Source organism: Pseudoliparis swirei, chromosome 16 (genome assembly GCF_029220125.1).
Source record: "Pseudoliparis swirei isolate HS2019 ecotype Mariana Trench chromosome 16, NWPU_hadal_v1, whole genome shotgun sequence".
Taxonomy (NCBI): domain Eukaryota; kingdom Metazoa; phylum Chordata; class Actinopteri; order Perciformes; family Liparidae; genus Pseudoliparis; species Pseudoliparis swirei.
In genome coordinates this window covers 7,424,948-7,449,664 of record NC_079403.1, presented here as the reverse complement: position 1 = coordinate 7,449,664, position 24,717 = coordinate 7,424,948, and the positions used below count along the sequence as shown (strand labels likewise).

General features: G+C 40.6%; 2 protein-coding genes across 2 annotated transcripts in view; both read left to right on the top strand.

The window, feature by feature from the left end:
• pou6f2 (POU class 6 homeobox 2) overlaps nt 1–12,383 on the top strand; it is a 69,832-nt gene extending 57,449 nt beyond the window's left edge. Inside the window, exons 8-11 of the mRNA XM_056433943.1 lie at nt 250–459; nt 2,212–2,359; nt 5,264–5,432; nt 9,037–12,383. Coding sequence (XP_056289918.1) covers nt 250–459; nt 2,212–2,359; nt 5,264–5,432; nt 9,037–9,544 — 1,035 coding nt within the window. The 3' untranslated portion in view covers nt 9,545–12,383. The remainder of the gene's footprint in view (nt 1–249; nt 460–2,211; nt 2,360–5,263; nt 5,433–9,036) is intronic.
• Nucleotides 12,384–21,554: 9,171 nt separating this feature from the next.
• On the top strand, nt 21,555–23,207 carry otulina (OTU deubiquitinase with linear linkage specificity a). The gene is made up of 3 exons (XM_056434498.1): nt 21,555–21,745; nt 21,897–22,018; nt 22,629–23,207. The coding sequence occupies exons 1-3, from the start codon at nt 21,635–21,637 to the stop codon at nt 23,035–23,037; spliced, it is 642 nt and encodes a 213-aa protein (XP_056290473.1). The 5' UTR covers nt 21,555–21,634; the 3' UTR covers nt 23,038–23,207.
• Nucleotides 23,208–24,717: the final 1,510 nt, after the last annotated feature.

The following is a 24,717-nucleotide window of genomic DNA, read 5'->3' as shown; positions in this document are numbered from 1 at the left end:
GGACACTTGTGCATGTTTTTCCTCTGGAAATCACACACGGACCGACCGGAGCACCGAGCGCCCTGATTAACCTCACAACACGGCTAAATGACCGGCTCACGCTTTGTTCCCAAAAAAAAGCTGAAGAAAAAAACCTCACAGCAGCCGAGATCATTAAGGCCCATACCTCCAGTCGCGTTTAGCCTCTCTGCTCCATCTTCTTTTGAAAACTGCCCGGCTGATTTTGTCTCCTCTTTACCCCCTTTGTAGATAATTGGAACAATCCCACTGATGCCCAATTCTGCAGGGCCCTCCAGCCAATCAGGGGGTGGCAACCCAGCACTGCACGTACAGCCAATTACACCTCAGCTTCTGACCAACGCTCAAGGCCAGATCATCGCCACGGTGATCGGCAATCAGATCCTGCCCGTCATCAACACCCAGGGAATCACGCTGTCGCCAATCAAGCCTGGACAGCAGGTAACATACGCTCCAATGCCCAGACACTACACACACATATAGAGCAAGGTGTCTTGTAGAGCCACGGATTATGATCTACTTAAACCGCAGCTTTAACAATGATCAAGAGGTGACGTTAAAACTGTCGAATGAGCAACACCTAGTGGAGTCAGCCCAGAGCTCTGTGTATTCACCAGAGCATCGTTCCAGCACTGCGAGTCGGCTCTAAACTATGCTCAGCATCTGGTGTTTTTCCTGCTTCAACACTCGTAACGATCATTTGCGTCATTCCACTTGGAAAATTGCAACTTTTGGTACAACTGTTCAGTGTGTGTGTGTGCGTGTGTGTGTGTGTGTGTGTGCGTGCGTGCATGCGCGTGTGTGCGTGTTTGCATGTTTCACTATGTGTATGTTTGGAAGGCACTTGTCAGCCAACCTTTTAGACTGCTGCGCCCCTGCAGAGCCCAAACCCCGCCTGAAAAAAACCAAAGACACACTTTTCATCACACCACTTAAAAAAACACTCATGCCTGTGTTCTCCCCCTTCTCTCCTTCCTCAATCACACTCTCCATCCTTCCTTTTTTTTTTTTGTCCTCTCTGACCTGAACAAGAAGTATTTTGTTTTGATTTGTCCACTAGATTTGAGTTTAAAACTCTCAAACATTTTCTCCTTCCAACTTGAAGATCTATACAGTATTCAATTGTGCAGTCAGACAACAAACAGAATGGTATTGACTCGATAATGACGATGTCAGCGTAGAATTACAGGGTAAAAGTTCACATTTGAAGGCCCGTACAGTTTCTAATGAATGAACTTCAGATGGACACCTAATTGTGGCTCCCCAAAACACCAGATCATACCCTTGAATGAATTAATGCATTTGTAATAATGTTTATGCTTTTGTCTCCACATCAAAGCTCGCTTGTGCACATTGTTCTATGGGCATAATTTACGGTTGTCAGACTCTGCAGTGGAGAATATTTCCAGTGAAGCTAGATAATTCTCAGTGCCTGTCAACATTCCTGACAGGCTGTGCATCGCTGTTGACACCCCCCCCCCCCCCCCCACCATCCAAACAAACACATGCCACAGAGAAAATAATTAACAGCAAAGAAGGAGAGGAGAAGCCGGCCTAGCTTACGGCAGAGACGGCTTTTCGCTTTAAGAGAGAAGACGTACCATCTTGATCTTGTAAAAGCAATTCAAATGTGCATAAAACATGAAAATACATCGTTTTTTTCCACCATCAGAGAACGTGGCTTGTGGATCATGAATTATGTTTGATATGGGGACTGCTGTGTCCACATTTATATTTCAGATTCAGGCTGCCATTATTGGCATCCTCGCAGCTCTGATGACGAGAGAGAAGACTCTAATTGTCACAAGCAGTTTTCTTTTCTGCAGAGAAGCGATTGTTTATCTGTGGAGCACCTGAGTTGACTCTCACTGTCTCCTGCAATAGAAAACCACTGCAGCAGCCTATTGAGCTGCCTATTGACACTGTATCCTGCGCTGTCAGTTTAGATACCGCAGGCTGTAAATAACAGTTATTCATCATTAGCTACAAGGGAGATGCCATTAAATTCAGCTTCTAAGTGGCTAATTTAATATCTGTTGATTAGGTTTAATATTATAACCCAATCACCATAATGACACGATAACCTGTAAATAATGAATATTGTGATGATGTCGGTAATGAAATACAGATATTTTTCTGTAATGCATGTTGTCAATGTATTAAATGTGTTTGTGTGTGTGTGTGTGTGTCCAGCTGCCTCAGGCTCAGCATGGTCAGACTGCATCGTCTCAGCCCAGCCTGCTCCACATGCCCCACAGACAGAGTCCTCTCCACCAGGCCTCTTCCTCCTCCTCCACCTCCTCCTCTTCCTCGGCTCTCAGCGTGGGCCAGCTGGTCAGCAGTAAGTGTCCGACCCAGCTCACAAAAACACAACATGTCTTCAAACGCACGGAAGAAAGAACCGGAACAAGTGCACTCACTCTTCAAACGTATTGTGTGGCAGTCAATGTGTGTTAAGGAGTGATGTCACCAAAACGTATTCTCTCAAACTGGTTTTGTTCTACTTAAGAGATCAATCTTTAAAAATGGGTCATAAGAATATACAATCTTTTTTTTTTTAAGCTAAAACTGCAACGTGTGTGTTCAACCAAATGAAGGAACATGTTACACAGTATTTTGACGTTATGATGGAACAATGAAGCTCAAGGAGTACAAAGGAGTTATTGTTAAATATGTATAATATCATTCAACCTTCTCTTTAAAAAAGGAAATAAAGAAAATTGAGAAAGAAAATTAATGTCTTTGATGAATTAATTAAATCTTGATAAGAACGAGATTTATTATTATTATAGAACCAAGTATACAGAAATGACGTGATCACATGGGATGTTAGAGCGCCCAGACCTCACTACTCACTACTTTCCACTAAATAAAAACTGTTGCAACATGTTCTCTAAAGACTTGCTGCTACAGATTTATTTTAATGCAATTTTTTTATGTTTTGAGGAATGCAATTCAATGTACGTCCATTGCATTGAGGTGGAGGCATAATTTAACAGACTTAGACAGATTAAACCCAAACTCTCTGCATGGCTAAATACTGGAGGGAAGAGAATACAAATATATTTAGTAATTTGGGCTGAACTGTTCCTTTAGTAGATTCAACGTGGCGGCCGCACAGTATCGACATTACTTTTGACGTGTCCCCGCCTCCTATGATTGTTTCATGTTTACTGTTATTTCTTTGGTTTGTTTAATGAACATAAGTCTTATTCTCCTGATGCGTGGGCCTATAAATCACCGGGCCACAGCCTGTCAGCATGCAGCTATAGCCTTTTAAAACTCTCTTTTATTCAGATAAATTTCATTTGTCACAGTCGATTCCTCTAAACTCTGTGTAAACTCATTTCAAAGGCAGCTACAATGCCACTGAATTCAATAAAAAACAAGTCGCCATTGATCAACTCGTTGTAGACACAGTGTTTTGTGTGTGTTTACTTGTAGCCTGGAAAAAAATCATATAAACCGTTTTTGAGTCTGCACCAAATCATTGTGGCTCAGTGCTGCAGTAAATAGAATCAATGCTTTATGCTGAGTACGAGCCATCTCACTTCCTCTCAATATCACTTGCATCATACATACACGGAGAAAATCCCGTGACAGGATCAGACTCGTCTGCTGAGGAGAGAAGATGAAATGTCATTGCATTCGCCGGCCACAAACAAAGTGCCAGAAACGGATTAAAAAGCCGAGAATGTCTGTTCCTATTATTTAGAAATTATCGGATGGGAAAATGTCAATCACAAAGAAGAATGTCAGCAATGTTTTGCCTCGAGGGTTGTTTTTATTTTTACTTTCTATTTATTAAAAGAGAGTCAGCTGAGCATTCTGCTGTTTTCTAGCAGCACACAATTTAGCATTTATTGACCATTTTGGTACCTGATCACAGTGCAGTAAGAACTGGCATAACAATAATGCGTATTTATACCGGGTGTCAATGCAAAGACAGTATAGACACTGTTCTCTTGTTGAGGAACAAGAGAACAGTGCTTCTCATTGTAGATTTAAATGAAGGTCATCGTCACTCAGGCTTGTTCAGGTGGATGAAGAGCATTATATATATATATGAAGCTCTTTCTTTTCTCATTTTCCTTTCCAATTAAGAAAATGCAGTGTTTAACTCGTTATTGTCCTGTTGACATTATTAAGCTTATTATTGCATTATTGTATAAAAAAGAGCTTTTGGAGGCCCAGAAATAGATTTTACTGACTTCTCTGTTTGTTTCGTGAACGCTATACTACTCCATCGTTATTGCACAATAGAAAAGGATTGTTTAAATCTCTGGGTTGTGACTCCAGAGGTCGGACCAGTTGCTCTGGAGTCTTCTGAACCGCTGAGTAAATGGACTCAGTGGGGAATCGTGAGGAGATGCTCATCAATGTGGAGACGATGGGACCCGAAGCTGTGAGTGCTCATCCCTCCCATTTAGTCTCCAGCCCTCATCTTCCGAGTGTTCACACGTCTGGAGCACGGCGCATACGCTACACGTCACTTATGAGGCACAACGAGATGGCAGCCCCATAGATTTTTGCTTAAATACGCTTGGAGGATTCCTTTAATAATTCATTGATAATGACCAAGATGAATAATTCAGAGGCACAAACTTTGCTTTAGTAAGCAAGGATGCCGGGGCACCTGACATTGATGTACAACGTGAAATCACTTTTTATTAACGGGGAAATTTGTCAAAATGCTTCAGAGAAGTTTTTTAGATCTGCTCAGATGCCGAGGTTCAGAAGCGTCATTTGTTTGCGTGAAGACTTTTCTCTGTTGGACTGAAGCCGGGAATCGTATGAGCCGCCGCTGTGAAGGCCGGAGCCGTCTCCACACAGGGGTCAACGGTACGAAATAGAGTCTTCAAATGTTCTTCAATGGTCATTCGCGAGTGCTCTCTTCAGTACATGTGTGTCTTCAGGCAGATGAGATCAGAACAAAGGACCTCCCGTCTCTATCGGCTCATCTATTGAGTTAACCAGCTGTGCGTCACGTACTTTTGTCCGTATGCTTTTGGATGTCGGATTAAAGACGCGCGCCTGCATTCACCAACATCTCTGAGCGTTTACAGCAGAAGGCCACGGAGAAATAATAAGTTCTGACCCAGAGCCGCCCTATTTAAAAAGAAAAGCGGCTCAGAGACGGTCGCGCTCACATATGTCTCGATGTTTGCTTCTTTCACTCTGCAAAATGAGGACGGCAACAGAGGAGCAGAGGGCTAATAAGATGAGACGTGTGTGTTTATTGTAGACCCGCAGACCGCCCCCAGCGAGGTGGACGGGGTCAACCTGGAGGAGATTCGTGAATTCGCCAAAGCATTCAAGATCCGCCGGCTGTCTCTGGGTCTGACTCAGACTCAGGTGGGCCAGGCGCTGAGCGCCGCCGAGGGGCCGGCGTACAGCCAGTCCGCCATCTGCAGGTAAGAACCACGAAGAGGGCGCAACGCAAACCACCACGTGTTCATTACCTGATCAATACGACCCGATTGCAACAAACCAAAGCAGATAGAAGTCGTGCAGCCGCCATCTATTTTTCATTCGGCGTTTCAACATTATTAAGATATTAAAATACATGATTGACTTCCACCGCCCCGACAAACGAAACTCTCTTGTCCGTACTTCCCCGTCCTCCTCTCCGGTGCTTTTCATCCGCCGACATGACAGCCAGAGATTACTTATGTAAAATACATACGCACGTATTACACAGAGCACTTAAAGCATTTAATAATTACTAAGGCCTGACGCCGGCTGCTCCGCCTGAACATGAGAGAGCTTGACGGCAATGATCTGTTAATAAGATTGCCATGTTTTACTGCTGCCACCGGCACAGTTTAGTCATAAATGGAGCATTATGTATTCATGAGACAATCAGACAATCAGTGTTTCAGCCCTCCTGTTTTTCCACTTGACTAACATTTGGCATGAAGACACCAAATGAGCCACGGTTCTCATCCAAGTCAGAATAATTGGGCTACATTATGCCCAAATATTACTTTTTCAAGAGAACCACACTGTAAAATATGTTATTCAACCATGCAAAAAACAGTTAAAAGTGTAAGATTCATTTAAACGTTGACAAGTCAGTTACGTTTCTTTGTCTTTTCTTAAATCTAATTAAAAGATATATGTGTGTGACAACTTTTGTACACACGATATAACACGATTGTAGCTTTGCATCAGTTTTTAAAAGTATTTCTCTGTTTTCAGCTCCGACTCCTGTATTAATTTTAATGTCCCTCTGCGTGTACATAGCTGATGACCTGGACTGTTTACGTGACTCGGTACTACCACGCACTTCTAGAAATGTCATCACATCAACGTCAAACAGACGATAAAATGTGAAGCCGCACAGGGGCCGGGGTTCTTATGAGGCGCAGCCGTCTTTGACTAATATTTAAAGTCTTGAAATCACACATGAAATATTTACAGCCAGGAATAATTCAAATATTTATAACATACATTAGAAGCCATTAGCTTCAAAAAAATAAACACTCTGCGGGGCTGTTATTCATGCCGTTAAGACCTTTTTGTTATTGTTTGCATGACATTGAACATGACATCCTGACGTTTTAGCTCCACATGCTTTAGTTTAGTTAACATCATCACAGACATGAAGTTTGAGGAGAACCGGGACGTCACGGTGGCTCTGGGCCTCTGAACCCAGACAGTGAACAGACACTGACAGATGCTTCACTCTCGTCTCCTTTCCTTGCTCACTATGTTCCCAGGCACTTTATTAGTTTATCCAAACGGGCATGGGCTCTACAGGAGGGCATCATCGAGCCCATGACGTGCCAGTGTGTCCTCCTCTGGCTCAAATGGACTCGCTTTAGACAAGACAAATATTAAAGAAATGCAAAAACTATCACAGCATTGTCATTTTAAATACACCATTTAACGTAGAAAACATGTACAACTCCCTTTTATGAGTGTTTTCACACTGTCAATAAGTCAATGCACCATTAGAAACTATTTCCTCATCACTAACGCTTTCAAAAGCCACATTTTAGTCAGCATGAATAAATATGAGCAGCTTATAAACACATTATCTTATTTATTTTATCAGTAGCCCGAAGAGCCGGATAATAAACCCACGAATGTGATACGGATTCAAACGTATATCCCAAAAGAAGATTAAACAACACTTTCTTTTAAAATTAGAAAATATTTGTCTTAAAAATAAAAAAAACTACATTTCTTAATAGAATCCGTGGTTGGACATACTCAACATGAAGCACCTTTTCAACACTTTGCAGTGTACCGTTTAAAATCAGCTAAATGAAAATCTAAACCAGTACATATTTAATAAGTGGACTTTTCATAGAATCTAACAAATCGATGACAACTCTCCCGACACACTAAGCTCGAGCGATATGAACAAAATACTAATATCACGGTATTTGTCATATCTCACTATAAATTGTGATAAAAATAGAACCTGTCAAATCAAGCTGTTTGATGTATCACATTCATTTCACAGTCATATCCAATGATGTTGCTGTAAACACTCCTATCCAATGCCTTTTAACATTTCCTACACTGGTCCGTAACGGCCAGAGATAAACGAATAGGTCGGAAACCAAAATATAAACAGTGCGGCCCGACCTCTGACAGCTGAGAACATGATATTGTCTCATTGTCTTATCACCCATTTCCCCAGAATCTATTAGTATTTACTAATGTATCCCCCGCAGTCTGGAGCCCTCCTCTTGCCTCTGTTTTGGGGGGAGGTTATAAATAATACCGCCTGTCCACAGGGAGGAGTGTAGAAGCAGAGGAAGCTCATGTACGCGTGGTCATCTCGCGCTCACGGTGGTTGTCTGCAGCCGCTCACCTCGCCATTAACCGGCCTCGAGCGCAGCGTGTTGGTTCACACACGGCGGCCGCTTTGATCGACTCTGGTGTGCTTGTTTATTTCATTATTATTAAAAAGCAGCCATTATGAGCATTACATCTTACTCTTAGGGCTATAATTCAGTTTTATAATGTATTGTCTTTCAATGGAATCATATCCTGATTAAATGATATATTGAGATGTAATGATACACAATTTACGTCGTCTAAATTGATAATAACAACAATAACTAACTGAAATCTTTCCGAAAATCTGATTATTTTTGCGCTAGTGTTCTTAATTAAATGAGGAGAAAAAAATACTTCCACACAGAGGCAAACTAAAGCATAAGGTACATATAGAATATTTATTTATTCATTGAATAACCAGAAATTGGTTCATCGTAGGTCAATAACACGAAATGAAAAACAAAAAAACAATGAAATAAAATGATTTTTCTTTAAATACCATAAACATTACGGGCGTGAGAGGAATGCATTTACTGTCAAATATAAGACCTTCATGTTATCGATATGTAATATTATATTGTTCATATCACAGTTTTTTATCCATTCTTTCTGACTTGCTGACATTGTGCAGTTCATGTAAAGTCAGTTACGTGTCGAGCAGCCGAGAAGTTGCAGGAAATGTATTCTCATTAAATATAAAATAAGATGTTGTTCGAGGATGAGAAAGTCTGAAAATGTATTAAATGTACATTTTGATTAATAATTCAAGCTCCTTTTGTAAATAAATGATGGTACCATAGTTAACTGCATGCATTAGTGGATTTTTGTTTTTTTCTACCACCTGAGGGAAAGAAATGGGATATTTAGAAGTAATTCCTGTTCTGCGAAGTGCAGTATTTAGAGTTCACTGAGATGTTTGCTGTGTTTCTGGTTCCACTGGAGCACACTGTCGTCATTGGCAACATCTCCTCGCTCCACTACTGCCAATTTGGGACAGAGGCACAGCCTCCTCCAAAAGATGTAACACACGACTGGCAACCGTCACCTCCAGCTGCTGCAGCTGAGGTGTTTCCAGGTGCAGGATACAAGAGTTTGGCTCGGGTGTGTTCCTGGATGTTAGTCTCCGTCCCTGTGGCATTCTGGATGAGGAGACAAGAGGCAGGCAGCTTATCCCTTGTTCTGGCAGGGCACCTAAGATTCTTTTTTCTCGATTCTCCCCAGACACACCATCCTGAGAAGCCACTTTTTCCTACCACAGGAAGCCCAAGAGAACACTATAGGTAGCAGTCTGACAGGCAAACTGAACCCTGGCCTTTTATATCCTGCCAGGTTTGAGAAGTTGGACATCACCCCTAAAAGCGCCCAGAAGATTAAGCCCGTTCTGGAGCGCTGGATGGCCGAGGCTGAAGCCCGCCACCGATCCGGCATGCAGAACCTGACTGAGTTTATCGGCAGCGAGCCTTCCAAAAAACGCAAGCGGAGGACCTCGTTCACCCCGCAGGCGCTCGAGATCCTCAACAGCCACTTTGAGAAGAACACGCACCCCTCCGGGCTGGAGATGACGGAAATAGCCGAGAAGCTGAACTATGACCGGGAGGTGGTGCGCGTCTGGTTCTGCAACAAGAGGCAAGCCTTGAAAAACACAATAAAGCGCTTGAAACAGCCCGACCTCGACCCGGCTGCGCCGATGGACCCTCTCACCGACTCTCTAGAGGAGCTCCCCAAATGAACAGCGGAGCGGCAAAGTGGCCGCCGTCGAGAAAAAACAACGACAATGGTGGACGAAGTGAGACGAGAACTGAAAAAAAAAAAATTTCCCAAGTCACCTGGATGGACGGTCGTGAGTTAGCAAACAAAAACTATGTGTTGTCAGTGTGATTCCCACAGCTATGTAAATGACCTTGGCGAAACCAAAAAAAAACATGAAAAAAGAGATGAACTTCTTGAGAATTGTGTAAAAACTTACGGTGTGCTGTTTCAAAGAGTTTTAGATCCTGGCCTCGCAGACCAGACTCCGCCCACATTTTGGTTCCCGACGAGGAGGGATTTAGTAAAGAGATCATACCAAATCAAAACACTATTTACCAAAGTCTGTTGCATCTGAGTACTAAGAATAATTTTTTAATGTAAATGTGCTCTAAATTTCTACATTTGTACTGGCAAATCTAAGCTATATGTGTGAGGTCGAGTATACATTTTATCTTTGTCTCGCTTACTTTTTCCTTCATTCTTTGTATGTAAATATCAACAAAAAACACACAAAAACAGGAAAGTGCTGTCTTCACACACAAAAAAGAAAACCGTTGCTGTTAAACAATAATAATGTCGTTTGCCTCTGATTTGTGTTTCATCTGCAAATATTTTCAGTCACAGTGTAACTTTGTACAACTTTTACAGGTATTTATGAAGAATCTCATGAGATTGTTTCAGAGGACAAACGGAGGGAGTAAATGAAGGACTTTCACATGATGATGATGATGATGATGATGAGTGTCTGTCACGTCGACTGCAGCTTTGTTTTGAGCTACCGTGTCATTCTGTTGCCAAAGCCTGAAAGCCAAAGAACACATACATCAGCTCGAGGACTGGTGAAGACTTTACCTTTTGTTTTTGTTTTTCTACTCGTTCACACGGCTTTCTCCCCCTTTTTCTAAAGTGTTTTACTCTGTGGGTTCAACTTTAACAAACGAACACACGCCGCCACGTCAAGCAGCCGCCTTTGCGTCGACTGTAATAATATCTCGGCAATATACAAAATGTGTTGGATTTTATTTTGCATTTACTTTGACATTCTCACGCCACACGGAGATGGAATATGTGTTCATCAATTTCACCCTAAATGAACTCAAAATAACATTATTTTACGCGATAGACATTTTAATTACCCCCAGCACAAACAGGTGTGGTTGAACTGCTGCGCTCATTCCGGATCAGAAGTGTGTATGAACAAGTATTTCAACACAAAGTGTTACCTTTACGTTCTGCTAACAAGCTACCATCAACCACTTTAAGGAAACTGTGTTTTTATTTATATTAGTTTTATGCAGTAAAATGCTTTAAATTGTTATTTTTGTACAGATTATGTTCAAAATGTCGTGTATTTGTGGTTAATTTCATGTATTTGTGGTTATTCTTCGGGTATAATTTAACTTCCATCATCTGACTCCATCGCCGTGTACCGAGTGGTTCATTTTACAGGATTATGACCTCGAGAGGTCAATATTCAAGGCAACAACATCCCGACAAATATTTGGTTGTCACAAAAAAAGAAGAAAAAGTGAATGTTGAGAATAAGTGTCACATGTCGGAGCGAGTGAACTTAATTTGAAGTGAGCCGAAATTTGATGCAATTGATTCAGAATCGTGTGTCTGCTCGATATCTGTCCTTCCATGTCACATTGGTTATCTCAGTCTTTCGGGCCCCTGTGTTCTTCTTCACTGCCGGGAAAACACACACACACACACACACACACACACACTCGGTACATGTTAAAAAAACACATGGAAAAAGCTTTACGTGTCTGTGTTTTTAAAGAAATAAGTGAGGCCGTGGGAGTTAATTTCCTTTGGTGCTGGGATTTTTTTTTAAATATAATCTTAATTATATTTATTTAAACATTCAAGTACATTTTCATCTGAACATCGACAGCCACTTCTACAGATTCTTCACGTTTTTTTTATTGGATTCAATTGTCCACCTTTTTATGTTTCAATATTTCCTTCAGGCAAATCTTCGGCCAAAAAAAAACCCCAGCGACACGTCTGCATCCACCCGCAGGCGGAGTCGTCGAGCAGCAGGTCCCCGCAGGTAGAAAACGGATCTCGTCAATAAAGCTGTAACCAAAACCAAATCAATAAAAAAAAAGAAGACACAGAAAGGAGTTATGCCTTTGCTCAACTTTCCAAAGCTGGACCAAAGCTCTATAGTTATGCACATTGTACAGAGATAATAGATTCATGATGTTGACAATCTTTAAAAGCAGATCAAAATAATTGAAAGTAGAAATGTACAGTAATTCACGGCTTACCTCAGCACTGTTCTGGAGACAGGAGGAGACGGCTCTCCGTGTGGAGCGAGAGGCCGCGGTTTTATTTATTATTACGGGACACGTGATTGTTTTATTTTGTGTGAGCTGGTTTCCTGAGACGCGTGGCTCTGGAAGTCGTCAGTCTTTACGTTTCACCGTCGCATTATTTCTCATTCATCGTGACGTTCACCTCTCGGTTTCCACGGCCCTTCAGCCCCGCGTAGAGAGAGGAGGTTACAGGGCATGTCGCTCTTAATCTAATTAGGACGACTTGTCAATAATCACCTTTTTGAGCGCTTTTGTGAGATTTTCCTGACGTTTTGTTAATAAGTCGAAGAACTCCGATGCCAAAGCTCAAGAGCCTGCAGAGGTTGGTTTCAATTTTTTTTATAGACTGAAAGCTGTAATCTATAGAGCAATATCTGTTTGGCCAGTTCAGCAGCACTTTGTGTATTTCCCCCCAAAAAAGACCAAAAAAAGCTTCAAGTCTATCACATTGATTTGTACCATAATTAGTAATAAACAATTGTTTAACATGAATTGTGTGTCCTGTGTTCAGTAGAATGTTGGTTTTAAAGATATATTATTCACCTTAAAGCTAAAAACATATGTGGTTAAAACAGAATTAGATTTAAAGTTATTAAGCTTACATATATATACATATATATGTGTATGTATGTGTATATATATATGTATATATATACATATATATATATGTATATATATATGTATATATATACATATATATGTATATATATACGTATATATATATATGTATATATATACATATGTATATATATATATATATATAATCTGTCAGCTTGATTCAGTTATGATGTAAACAAACGGCTAAACTCCTTCTGATGCTAACTAGCTTAGCATAGTCGCACGCTGATGCTGAGAAAGACTCACACGATTTGAAGTCATTAAACAGCCTTTAAATCACATTTAAATCCACTATATTGTTGATTAATCTATGATTGATTTCAAATGAGGTGGCTTCACATTTGTAATTCCACATAACTCAATGAGGCAGAGACTAAATAAGAAAAAGAAAACTAAAACGTAACTTCCACATCACTTTTAAGAATAATCCTTAGAGTTAAATTATCATTAATCTGAATGCTGGTAATTCATTTTAATCAATAAAATCATGATTTAACAGTAACTAGTTTAGCAGTGAAGCAGTGGTAGGTTGTTTTTGAGCTATACTCTTAATCGAATATGTAAATTGATTACGTTCTAGATTAATTTATCATTGATTACAATAATGGAAATCCAGTTTGTCAATCCACATTTAAATAAATAAATCAATTAAATCATGATCATGGAAAACTAAACACGTGTTAACGACTACAAGCAGCCATCTCCCAGAGAGAGAGAGGGGGATGGATGGATGATGGATGGAACAGGTAAAGCTTGCTGCTGAGTTCAAACGTTTCAGGAACATACAAATATTCCACCAACATCCCTGGCTCCTCTTTTCCTCTTTTCATCTTTTCAACACATCGACACGGTGATGGAGAAACTTGTGTTGACTTTCTGTCTGCGGGGTCATGGTCAGGTGCATCTCAAATCCTCCTGTACACAGATTCATGTGTCAGATGTTATTTGACCTTTGACCTCTAGTGGTTGGAGGGACGAACTGAGTGTTTGATGTGTTTAATGACATTTGACGAACCATATTTATCCGTGTATTAAGATTTCCTCGGGCTCAGCAGAGAAGAATGGGCAGCATGTCCGGCTGCTCATCAAAGCTTCATCACAACAAGACGAGTGTAAAGAAGAAGAAATGTATAAATAAAAGGGGAGACAGCCTTTTGAAAACTAAACTCAAAAGTTTTGAGGCGGCTTCCCCGTCCGCGATGCCTTTGAAAGACGGACAGGCGGCTGAAAAGAAAGTAGTCAATAAATAAATAATAATGATAAAAAGCTCAGACAACATAAATTATTAACATTAGACTGAAAACTGATGTTCAAGATGCTTTTTCGTCTTCCTTTCAGACCCCCCCCCCTTCATTTCAAAACCCCGGCTGTATGTTTGAGCGGTGATGGCTGCAGTCAGGTATTTGATGTTCTGTTGTTTTCCATTTGTATTGTCTTTCCCATTAACAATGTGATTGTGCAGATGCAGCTCCTGACCCACATCTGTTCCCTCAAACTTTAAAAGTGTACGTTCTGTTCTCCGTCTGCAGCGGGATGAAGGCGCAGCACTTTGAAAAGGAGTCCTGCTGCAGATTTCAAGGTTTTAAGCTTTGAATCAATCATTTCTGGATGGGAATTGGATAGGAAGCACACAAAAGTTTCTCTTTGTGCACAAGTTTTTTTAGGTTTTATAGTATCTGAGATTCAACAACTTCTTTTAAAAAGAGAAAACGGTATCCCATTCCAAAAAATGTAAAAACATGGTGGCACTGAAAACAATCAGGAGTGAAGAAGCTACTTTATGAAACAAAGTGCTCAGTATTGATCACGTATCATCTCATCAGAGACAAACTCAACTCAGCACCGACCAGACGTCTTCCATCGCCTGACATATTTGTTCACAAAAGGATTCCCGCTGCTCGTCCAACATCATCCAGATCTAGAGTTTAAGGTCCAGGTTTAATTGTATTAATAAAGCCTGAAGTCATAAGTTTTTGTCAGAGATCTTTGCTCTCTTACAGCGTTAGACAGGATCCCCCCACGGCCGCGTCTGAAGAGAACACGAGAACATTTCAATTTCATATACTAGATATTACATATATTAAACAGACACGGTATTACGATCTGGATTTTGAAAGCTACTTCACGATAAGCACAAAACAAATATTAAGTAAACAAACAAACAAACGACAGCTTTTTTGAATCGGGGGAAAGAGGCAGATCACCAGGTGAGGAGCTTCTTTCAGGGCGGAGCCACGAGCCACTGAGAGGATTACTGAGAGGGAAATAGACAATAAAGCTCCATAGTCACGATATTGAGTAGAATATGAAGTAAAGTAAAGTTTAATAAGTGAATGTGTCTGTATGTAAATGTCTCACAAAGAGATAAACGCATCATCAGCATTATCAAAACTACAAGTTCTGCTCTTTTTCTTAACTTTGTTTCTAAGATAGTTTCCAGTGGAGGAAAGTCTTGACCTCTGAACCTTGAGGTTTGTTGTTTCTTTTATGAACCTAAAGGACAAGGTCTCCTAAATCGTTTGAATTATTATTATTATTAAGAAGGACTTAAACGATAAGTCCTTTTCTTCATGTCCCTCATATATATATATATATATATACCTACATATATATATACCTACATATATATATATTATATTATAATATTATTAATATAATAATAATATTATTATTATTATTAAGAAGGACTTAAACTATAAGTCCTTTTCTTCATGTCCCTCATATATATATATATATATATATATATATATACTACCGGTCAAAAGTTTTAGAACTTCTTCATTTTTCAACCCACCAGTGCAACACACATGTGGGAACTCCTACGACAGTGTTGGGAAGAACTTTCTGAACAATATTTGATTTCCATTGTATCAAGACTGAGCCGTCATGAACATATTGTTTTGTATTTGTTGATGTATTGTGTGTTTGGATGTTTGAATCCACAGGACCAGGTCAAGGAACTTGTTTAGCGTGTCTTATGATTGACCCCATTTCACTTCATTCTTGTTTATTACTTAAGGTGAGAACCTTGTCTCAGACCTTTGGGTTTCTTTTCTCACCTGCACTCATTTCTGTGGCTTTTCATAATGTTACATTTGTTCTGTTTTTCTGTTATTGTGCGTATAAATAAATAAAAAGGAAGAAAGAAAGAATGCCACGAGTGTGTTCGTCTACTTTGATGAGTCAACGATGTCGATTACATTTTGTTGAACAAAACGATTCCATGATTTATTTATTTCATCTCCGATTGTTTATTTGTTCTATATATGCATTAATTTCAGAGCACATTGAGAAATTAAAGTGTACATTTCAATAAAAACTCGAGAAATGAAATGCTTTAGTTTGAAGCTGATTAAGAACCAACATGAGACCAAGAACATGTGAGTTGATATTTATCTATAAACAATAATGTAAAGTTATTTTTGATGATGTGTCAACAAGGCCTGTTAACTGAAAAGAAAGGAAGTTAAGACATGTCAAAAAATACCTAGAAAGGTTCATTATTGTGGCTTTAAAACAGAATTTATATTTACAGAAGAATTCATACTTGACTGAATCAATTCAATATGAAAAATACAAATATATAAATATTTTTTTAAATAAAAAAAGCTTTATTTTGGTGCTTAACACTTTTTCCCCTCCTGCTGTCCTCCAAATCCTTTTCAACACGTCCCTGAGTAGAGATGTGCTCTACACCCAACTTCTCATCACATTAAATGTAATTATCTAAAATACACAACACACACATTCTTGTGTACAGACTGCCGGCATGAAGATGAAGCACAACGAGAGTTTGTGGTGAAGTCTGGATTCAAAAGATTTGTTTTTAGATCTGACAAAACTCATTTACATATGTTCTAACCTGATGGATTTCAGGTGGAAGTAAGAGAAACTTTCAAATGAACCAGAGGACAACATGTAATGAGAGTTGATGCTCAAGGTCAACGCAAAGAGACTTTTAAAGCAGTATTTTAGTGCTCAACCCTTTTTTTTCCCCTGGCCTCCTACACATCCTCCTCTCCTCTTATGAGAAATAACATGAGGAGTGTCTCTTTCTGAGCAGAAGCAAAGTGAAGTCTGACTTGTTGAAACATTCCTGCTGAGATGGACCTGAGCTCTGGAGGCCGGACACAGACACTCCGACACGTCGGCGCTCCAAATGGATTATGTTTCAATATCAGCCAGGACACAGAAAGCAAGAGATGGAGGGATGGAGAGAGAGAGAGAGAGAGAGAAAGTGCATGTTGTTGGATGCAGATGGTTTTAAATTGCTGCCTTTTGTTCCCCATCAGGCGTGAAGCGTTCACTTCCCTTATCTCTCCGCGCTGATGTTCTGGGTAAATGAACTGTCGGCGCGTCCCTCCGCCTTCTTGTTTCCACTCCTCCGCTCAAGGTTGAGATGTTGGTACCCGGGCTGTGGAGCCCGAGCTGCTCAGGCGTCGCCCACTTTGCTGCTCTGCACACCCGGATGCCTCCGGGCCTGCAATTACCAAATCCTCACATGCAACCGGGGTTGGCCATGCGCATGATCCCTTTTGCTTTCACTGATGTTCCTGTGTTTATGTTGTTTTTTATTAATGTTTTGGTGTTTTTTCCCCAGCGTCATTAGCAGTGACACGCTGTGGAGGTGTGTGTGTGTGTGTGCAGGTGGAGGAGTTAATAGCCCGGGTGTTTACAGAGACACCTGTCTGCAGCAGCAGCTGATTGCATCGCTCTTAAAGTCCATTTCACTCGCAGCGGCTTGTGAAGCGCGTGTCTCTGGCCGTGATGTCTGGGTTTCTCCCGCCGGCTGAAACTCTGCTCTGTGATTCTGTGCAGGAACATTTCTTCTCCCGAAGGTCTCTCAGGTGAGACAGCTGCTGCTGCTGCTGCTGCCCACCTGCTCCCCAGCTGCCTCCTGCACACACGCTGTCTGAAGCTGCAAGACATTTCATAAAGCTCCGCACATTGTTATCTGGACGTGCTTTACTTCAATTATTAAGAGGCAAATATTGTACTTTTTACTACTCTACGTTTATTTGGCAGTTGTTGAAGATTCAGATTTTGTCATCTGATATTTGGGAAACTGATTAATTAAATTAAAACTACATGAGGATGAGTAACGAGAACTAGCAGACTTTTAAAATACTGTGTTGTTGACTCTTTTCCAATGAAAATAGCAGCACTGGCTCAGAAAGTCTCTGAATCTAGAGAGAAGGTCACCAGGTAGCCACACTGGCCTCCCTTCAGGCCCCGCCCCCAAATGATCACGGTACCTACCTGTCTACCTGCTCTACAAAGGTAGACAGGTAGAAGACAAGTACAGTATATAGATAGACAGGTATAGACATGAAGATATATAGGTAGGCATATAGACAGGTTGGTAGATAGACAGGTATAGATAGACAGGTGGATAGGTAGACAGGTATATATAGACAGGTATAGATAGACAGGTGGGTAGGTAGACAGGTCAATATAAGTTTTGCATTGAGCCTTCAGATGCTTGAAGTCATCTTGTTGATACTAACTTTTCTTCAGATCATTTCTGGTGCAGGACGTTCACTTCTCATGGAGTATCTTTACAGCTTTACTTAAAGTAAAGAACATAAATGTGTCCTCCACGACTTTGTTATTCTACATTTCTCCAGAGTTGAAGATAAAGGAATGTAATGATTAACACTTTATTTAAAAGTTCACATACTTGGAGCCGGGCGCAGGCTGAAGGTGCTTCTTTTGAATTCAGTGAGCGTATAATGTGAGGAGCTCAAGGACGTGACGGCAGTGATCATAACCCCGCCGCTGAATGTCAGTGAATAGCTTCAGAATTGATTCAATTAATTCATTAAAATAATAAGTCTATCCGGCTTTGAGTCTGTACAACAGAATCTGAGTCTCTTTGCGTTGACCTTGAGCATCAACTCTCATTACATATTGTCCTCTGGTTCATTTGAAAGTTTCTCTTACTTCCACCTGAAATCCATCAGGTTAGAACATATGTAAATGAGTTTTGTCAGATCTAAAAACAAATCTTTTGAATCCAGACTTCACCACAAACTCTCGTTGTGCTTCATCTTCATGCCGGCAGTCTGTACACAAGAATGTGTGTGTTGTGTATTTTAGATAATTACATTGTATGTGATGAGAAGTTGGGTGTAGAGCACATCTCTACTCAGGGACGGGTTGAAAAGGATTTGGAGGACAGCAGGAGGGGAAAAAGTGTTAAGCACCAAAATAAAGCTTTTTTTATTTAAAAAAATATTTATATATTTGTATTTTTCATATTGAATTGATTCAGTCAAGTATGAATTCTTCTGTAAATAAAAATTCTGTTTTAAAGCCAGAATAATGAACCTTTCTAGGTATTTGTTGACATGTCTTAACTTCCTTTCTTTTCAGTTAACAGGCCTTGTCTTCCAAAATAACTTTACATTATTGTTTATAAATATCCACTCGCATGTTCTAGGTCTCATGTTGGTTCTTAATCAGCTTCAAACTAAAGCAGTTCATACTTTCTTTTCCACTTCAGAGCTCCTTTAGTTCCTCTGCCGGGTGGACATTTTGGACGAGAGGGGTCACGCGCAAAAACGGTTAAGAATCGGTCTACCGGGTGTTTAACGTGTCCGTGGCACGAGGCTTGGGAAAGGATTTCAAACAGGAAGTTAGAGTGACGGTTAAATACGACGTAAAGAGAGTCGAGTCCCTCCTGCCTGGACGTAAAATAATAATAATAATAATAATAATAATAATAATAATAATAATAATGTACAGAATCCCAAAACATCACCAGGTTGATATTTTTCACGTCACATTTTTTGCCTGAAAAACGACGTTTATGAGTTAAAAGCGGCGGATGAAAACAACTGGAACTGGAAAACCCTTCGGCAAAGTGCAACTCGCCAGCTCGTGGGTCATCGCAGCTTTAAGAGCTGGAGGAAAATAGCCGTCCCTGCCCTCCATCATCCTCTCATCCTGCTGACCTCTGTGCGTATACGGTATAGTATACTTACAGCACACGGAACAAGGAGGGGGTGGGGGGGGGGGGGGGTGATGATTGCATATCTGAAGGCATCGAGAGAGCGGATATGGATGGGAGCGGAGTGACACGGTCGGGACACATCTTTGCTTTCTTATTAGCGGAGCGTCCGTATACGGACACTTTGGGCCCTTTTTCATGGGGCCGTGATGAAACCCCTCTTGTGGCGCATCGGTGGGAAAATGGCCGGGGGGGAAATCACGGGACGAGAAATCACTCAAAGACAGGGAGATGTCAACAGGCACATAATGATAGCTGATGGCCCCAGAACACTCTCGGCCTCACCTGCCCGAGCTGCGGCGCACTAGAAAACATAATTAGAGGTAAAAACCGAGGAAGCTTTATCTCTGTGTTTTCTGTAAGCAATGCTCTTTGTTTTTATACATCAGGGAGTCCTTTTTTCTCTCCTTCTCAATCTCTCTTTCACCTAATAGAAAGAAGGAGGAGGATGAGGAGGATGAGGAGGTGGAGGAGGAGGAGGAGAGCTCCCTCTGTGAGATGCCAAGGTGCTCCCGGTCCATTGTGCTGCCGGCTGTCAGGTTAAATTAGGGACTACAGGCTCCGTGAGTGTACAAAAATCAATACTTGATGGAAGATTGCTCCCCGGAAAATCTGTTTTGATTCCAGGATTAATTCTTGACCAAAGGCTCGAGCAGAATGACATGCCATTAGCCACAAAATGAACACATTCCGCGCTGGAAATTGGATGGAAATGTGTCAGGTGATTGCCCCGGTTTTGTTGTTTTGACTCCTTGAGCGCGGGGGTGGAGGTGGGGGGAGAAGAAGAAGAAGAAGAAGAAGAAGAAGAAGAAGAAGAAGAAGAAGAAGAAGAAGAAGAAGAAGAAGAAGAAGAAGAAGAAGAAGAAATGATTTTTACACCCTGACAACATGTTTCAGATGCATGTTGTCATGAATGTTAAATTACACATTTTTCTTATAAGCTGAAGGAAACAGAAACATCTCCATGCATCAATGTATTTATGTGGAACTAAAACTCTTCCTAATGAACTTGAAAAACGGTCTCCTTTTTATTTGTATGTGCTTTTTATTCCACAAAAACATTTAGTTAAATACTACTTAGAAAAACAGATTGAAAAGTAATTTCTGATTTGATTTGAAGAAATGCAAATCGATATGTTTCAGGTGCAAATTGTCAAACTCTTGATAATAATAATAATGTTGTGTAAGTCCTCAGTTTTGTGTTAGGACCAGTTTTACAGCGATGCACTCGCGCCCCTTGCAGGATTGTAATATATTAGTACCTGACTATATCGCTAGATGGCAGTGTGCAACACAGTTTCACCACAGAAGAAGTGTGCGTTAAAGGTAAAGTACACCCTCACGTTAAACATCTCTGGAAGACTCAAACAGGAAAACTAAGAGATATTACATATTCTAATTGTGTAGTCATCAATAAAAAAAACATGTAATGCAATGGGTTATTAATAATTGGGATGTTGTTTGGTGACATTTCTCAGGGATTTTGAAAACGTTTAACACATTCATGTAGTAATACAAAACCCTTTCATTTGCAATAGTGTTCATGCTATTTATGTACAATAAATTAGATGTGTTAACTTGTTTTCTCCTTTCTTGAACAACACATGTACACCGTATTGAAACGCAATAGAATAAAAATTATTAAAACAAAAGTTCTATCAATATTTAAACAAAGACATTTAAAATATATTTAAATTACATATTGTAAATCTTGTAATCTGTACAATAGCACCATTTAGCAGTTATATGTCACATTGTAAACTAATATATTTCAAGGATTTAAAATACTGGCAAAAAAACAGTGGTTTTCAAAAGATTTTTTATTTATAATAATCTAATTAATTTGGCTTTTAGTCTACAATATGTGGCCATAATTAGGATTATGTCAATGAGCAGAGTTTCTCTTTCTAGTGAAAAAAATATCAACTTTCAATGTATTTGTTTTACGTTGTTAGCAAATTCATTTTTCAGGTGGATTTTCTCAATCAGGCGCAGGACGATGACGTAGTGGAGCCAGAAGTTGCTGCTGAGGCAACAACCGGCGCTGTTCTCCAGATGCGTGCGTCACATCAACATCCTTTTACACTAATAAGGTTATTGTTTCAACTGCACGATGTCTTGGGTCAACGCCGCTTCTCGTAGCGAAGATGTTTTCGACGAGAATGCGGACGACCTCAATTTGCAAAGCAAAGAGTGGACTTCAAACATGAAGAAGCGAGTCACGGTAAAGACAAACTTATTAATATGTTTAATTAATAGTGGTTTTTAAATCTGCCCTGTCACCCTGTGTGTTTATGGAAGCACGAGCTCAGGTTCCTGGTGATATGTTCTGTCATTACTCCGTTTAAAGTGAAGTTCCTCCACGTTGTGAACAGGACGGGTACGTGGACGGAGTGGAGGCCGGGGAGGAGGCCTCGCTCCAGGCCGGCTTCAACCAGGGCTTCCGGGAGGGAGCCGCGCGGAGCGTCGCTGTGGGCCGGCTCAAAGGAATCGTGAGGTAAACCGCCTTGTGTCCCATACATGTGACGTATTTCATAGACAGGTTGGGTGAGAGCAGTGGACACAACTTTGGAATACCAATGAGGTTAAAAGTGTCAGACATTATATTTATATATTACTCAAAATGATCGTGATTTCCCCCCCCTAATTTTGTCTATTTCTTTCCCCTGTGCAGTACTGGATGCTTTACTTCTTAAAGCCTCTTCACAGTCCATCTATTGAAACTATCCAACCGTTGGTTTAACTGCTCGGTATTCATGTTCGTATTAAGGTCACAGTAACAAAAAAACATTGCTTTTTTTTAAATAGACATCCCTATACCGCAAGAACGGTGCAATGTCACGCAATTTCAAAACGCTAAACCCCAAACAGTATATTGCATCCTAATATTGATGCACTAACATTAGAAACATGTTTAATTCAGTCCTGCTTTTGCCACCAGAGACAGACGAACGGTTGTTTACAGCTCTCTCGTGAGCAGAAACATCTAAACGCATGTTTTAAAACTCTTTTGGTCATTGTTGAAGACTCTTTTGTCTCCAGCTGATTTCCATCCGAGTCCTTTCTCTGTGTCACTGTATTGACGACCGCTGTGTCTCCCGCCACAGCGCCGTGTGGTGCTGGTGCCAGCTCCAACATCCGGACAGCCCCCTCCCGGCCTCCGTGACCGACCTCCTGCGGCGCGTTTCACAGCACGAAGACGCCATCATGGAGGGCATTCGGATGGCTCTGGAGAACCCGCCTCCCAGTGTGAGCTCCGTCTCCGAGAGCATGGAGGAGCTGGAGGTGGAGCGGGCAGATTCTGGCTGTGGAAGAGAGGGATGTAAAGAAATGGACTGCTGCAAGAAGGGAGAAGACGCGGACGTTCCTCGCCAGCAGCCAAAGCTGCGCTCTGGCTCCGCTGACTGCTCGAGCGAAAGCCTGAACTTCCTCCTGAAGCGCTGCGTGGATCTGGTGTCGGAGCTGCAACTCCCGGAGGAGCTGCTCAGTCACATACAGGAGCTGAAGGACTTGTAGTGGTTTCAGAACCACGCGGACAATACTTGAATGAGCACATGAACTGTGGAACTTAACGGGTTTTTAGTGGGAACAATGAAGTGCTTTTGATGTATATAATGTGAAATAGATTTTGGCAAAACCTGTAAGATGAATTTTTTAAAATTAAAATGCTACAAAATGATATAATCCACTGTTTCCTATCCCTGTTTTGTTGTGTTGCCGAACGAACATATTCATATTACTTTTTATTGTATCGACATATATTTTTGTAATGTAGAACTGCCATTAATTTATTCTAATATCTAGGATCTGTGTCGGCCCTTTGCTTAGCCTGTCCTTTACATTTGTTTACTTTTTTTTTTTTACTCGACTTGTAAAATATTTGATATTATCAGATCAGATTGGTATAATTGATCAAGCAAACTCACTGTCCTCACTGTGTTACCTTGAGTTTTTAAAGAAAACTTGAACAACACCTCACTTACAGGAGACGAGTGTGTACCATTTCAAACCATTGGAGGAGCCTGTGATGTCTTTATGTGCGCCCCAATACCCACACTACCGTAACCATACAATGTATTCTATAAACATATTTTGTATGCCACAGAGCTAGTATGTGTTTGCATTTAGCTTCATGCAACAGTTCATAATGTGTAAGGAGCAGCTGCATTATTCACTGAAAGGAAATGCATCAAAGTTACTGCATACTAGATGTTATGGTCGTATGAATTTTGGAACACAGTTCATTGAAACACGTCCTCGCGCACGTTTCTCAAGATTGATGCCCATAGTTGCGAAAAGTGTTTTAAATAATTAATTATTATTAACATTATACATACGTTTGTGTTTGGGAAGTTCTGAGCATTCAACTGGACGGACACCCCTGGAGTCCACTGCATGAGCTGTGCCACATGGTTGAAGATGGAGTTCTGATATAGTTTTGCTTTTGTAAACTCTGGCCTCTGATTCCTTTAATTCATCAAGGATGTACTCTGTATCATGCGAGACAAACGTGTTCTTAAAAAATTCAAGGCGACATCAGTTAACCTGAGAGACACGTGCTCTCTGTGAAGGGATGCACACGTCTTCAGCTGGAGCGAAACGTATCATTAAAGTTGTTAATTAATCTGCTTTTTTGCTTCTTTTCTCAGAGGCCACCGTTCTCCCCTCGGTGTGACACACCGGTATTACGTCATTCTGTGGAACTTGTCCTTTACGTTTCCTCCCATTTAATTTGAGCAGAATGTAACAATTATTCTGAGTTGATTGGAGGATAATTCAGATCATCTGTTGCACAGACCAGGTTAATACAGACCCCCCTTTCTAGCTGATACGGCTGCAGAAACTCTGCTCTTTGGTCCTTTCGAGACTTCTTTACCGTCTCTTGCTTTTCTGGTTGAGGAAGATTTTTGAGAAATCTGAAACCGAGTTTGAGGATTTTTGTTCTTATTATTAGTAAGGAGGTATTTTCCCATTGTGAAGGGGGTTAAGATGATTATTTATAGTAAATATTTCTCTATTCTTTATTCTATTATATATATTCCCGATCATCATAAATATGTGGAATCAGTACCGCTATAATTAACATTATTATTTCATCATTTTAACTGACATATAATAGTTAACGTAAACAAATATATTATCGTGTTCAAATTTCCGAGGAGCACCTGAACGCAGCAAAGCCCCCTTGGCGCACAC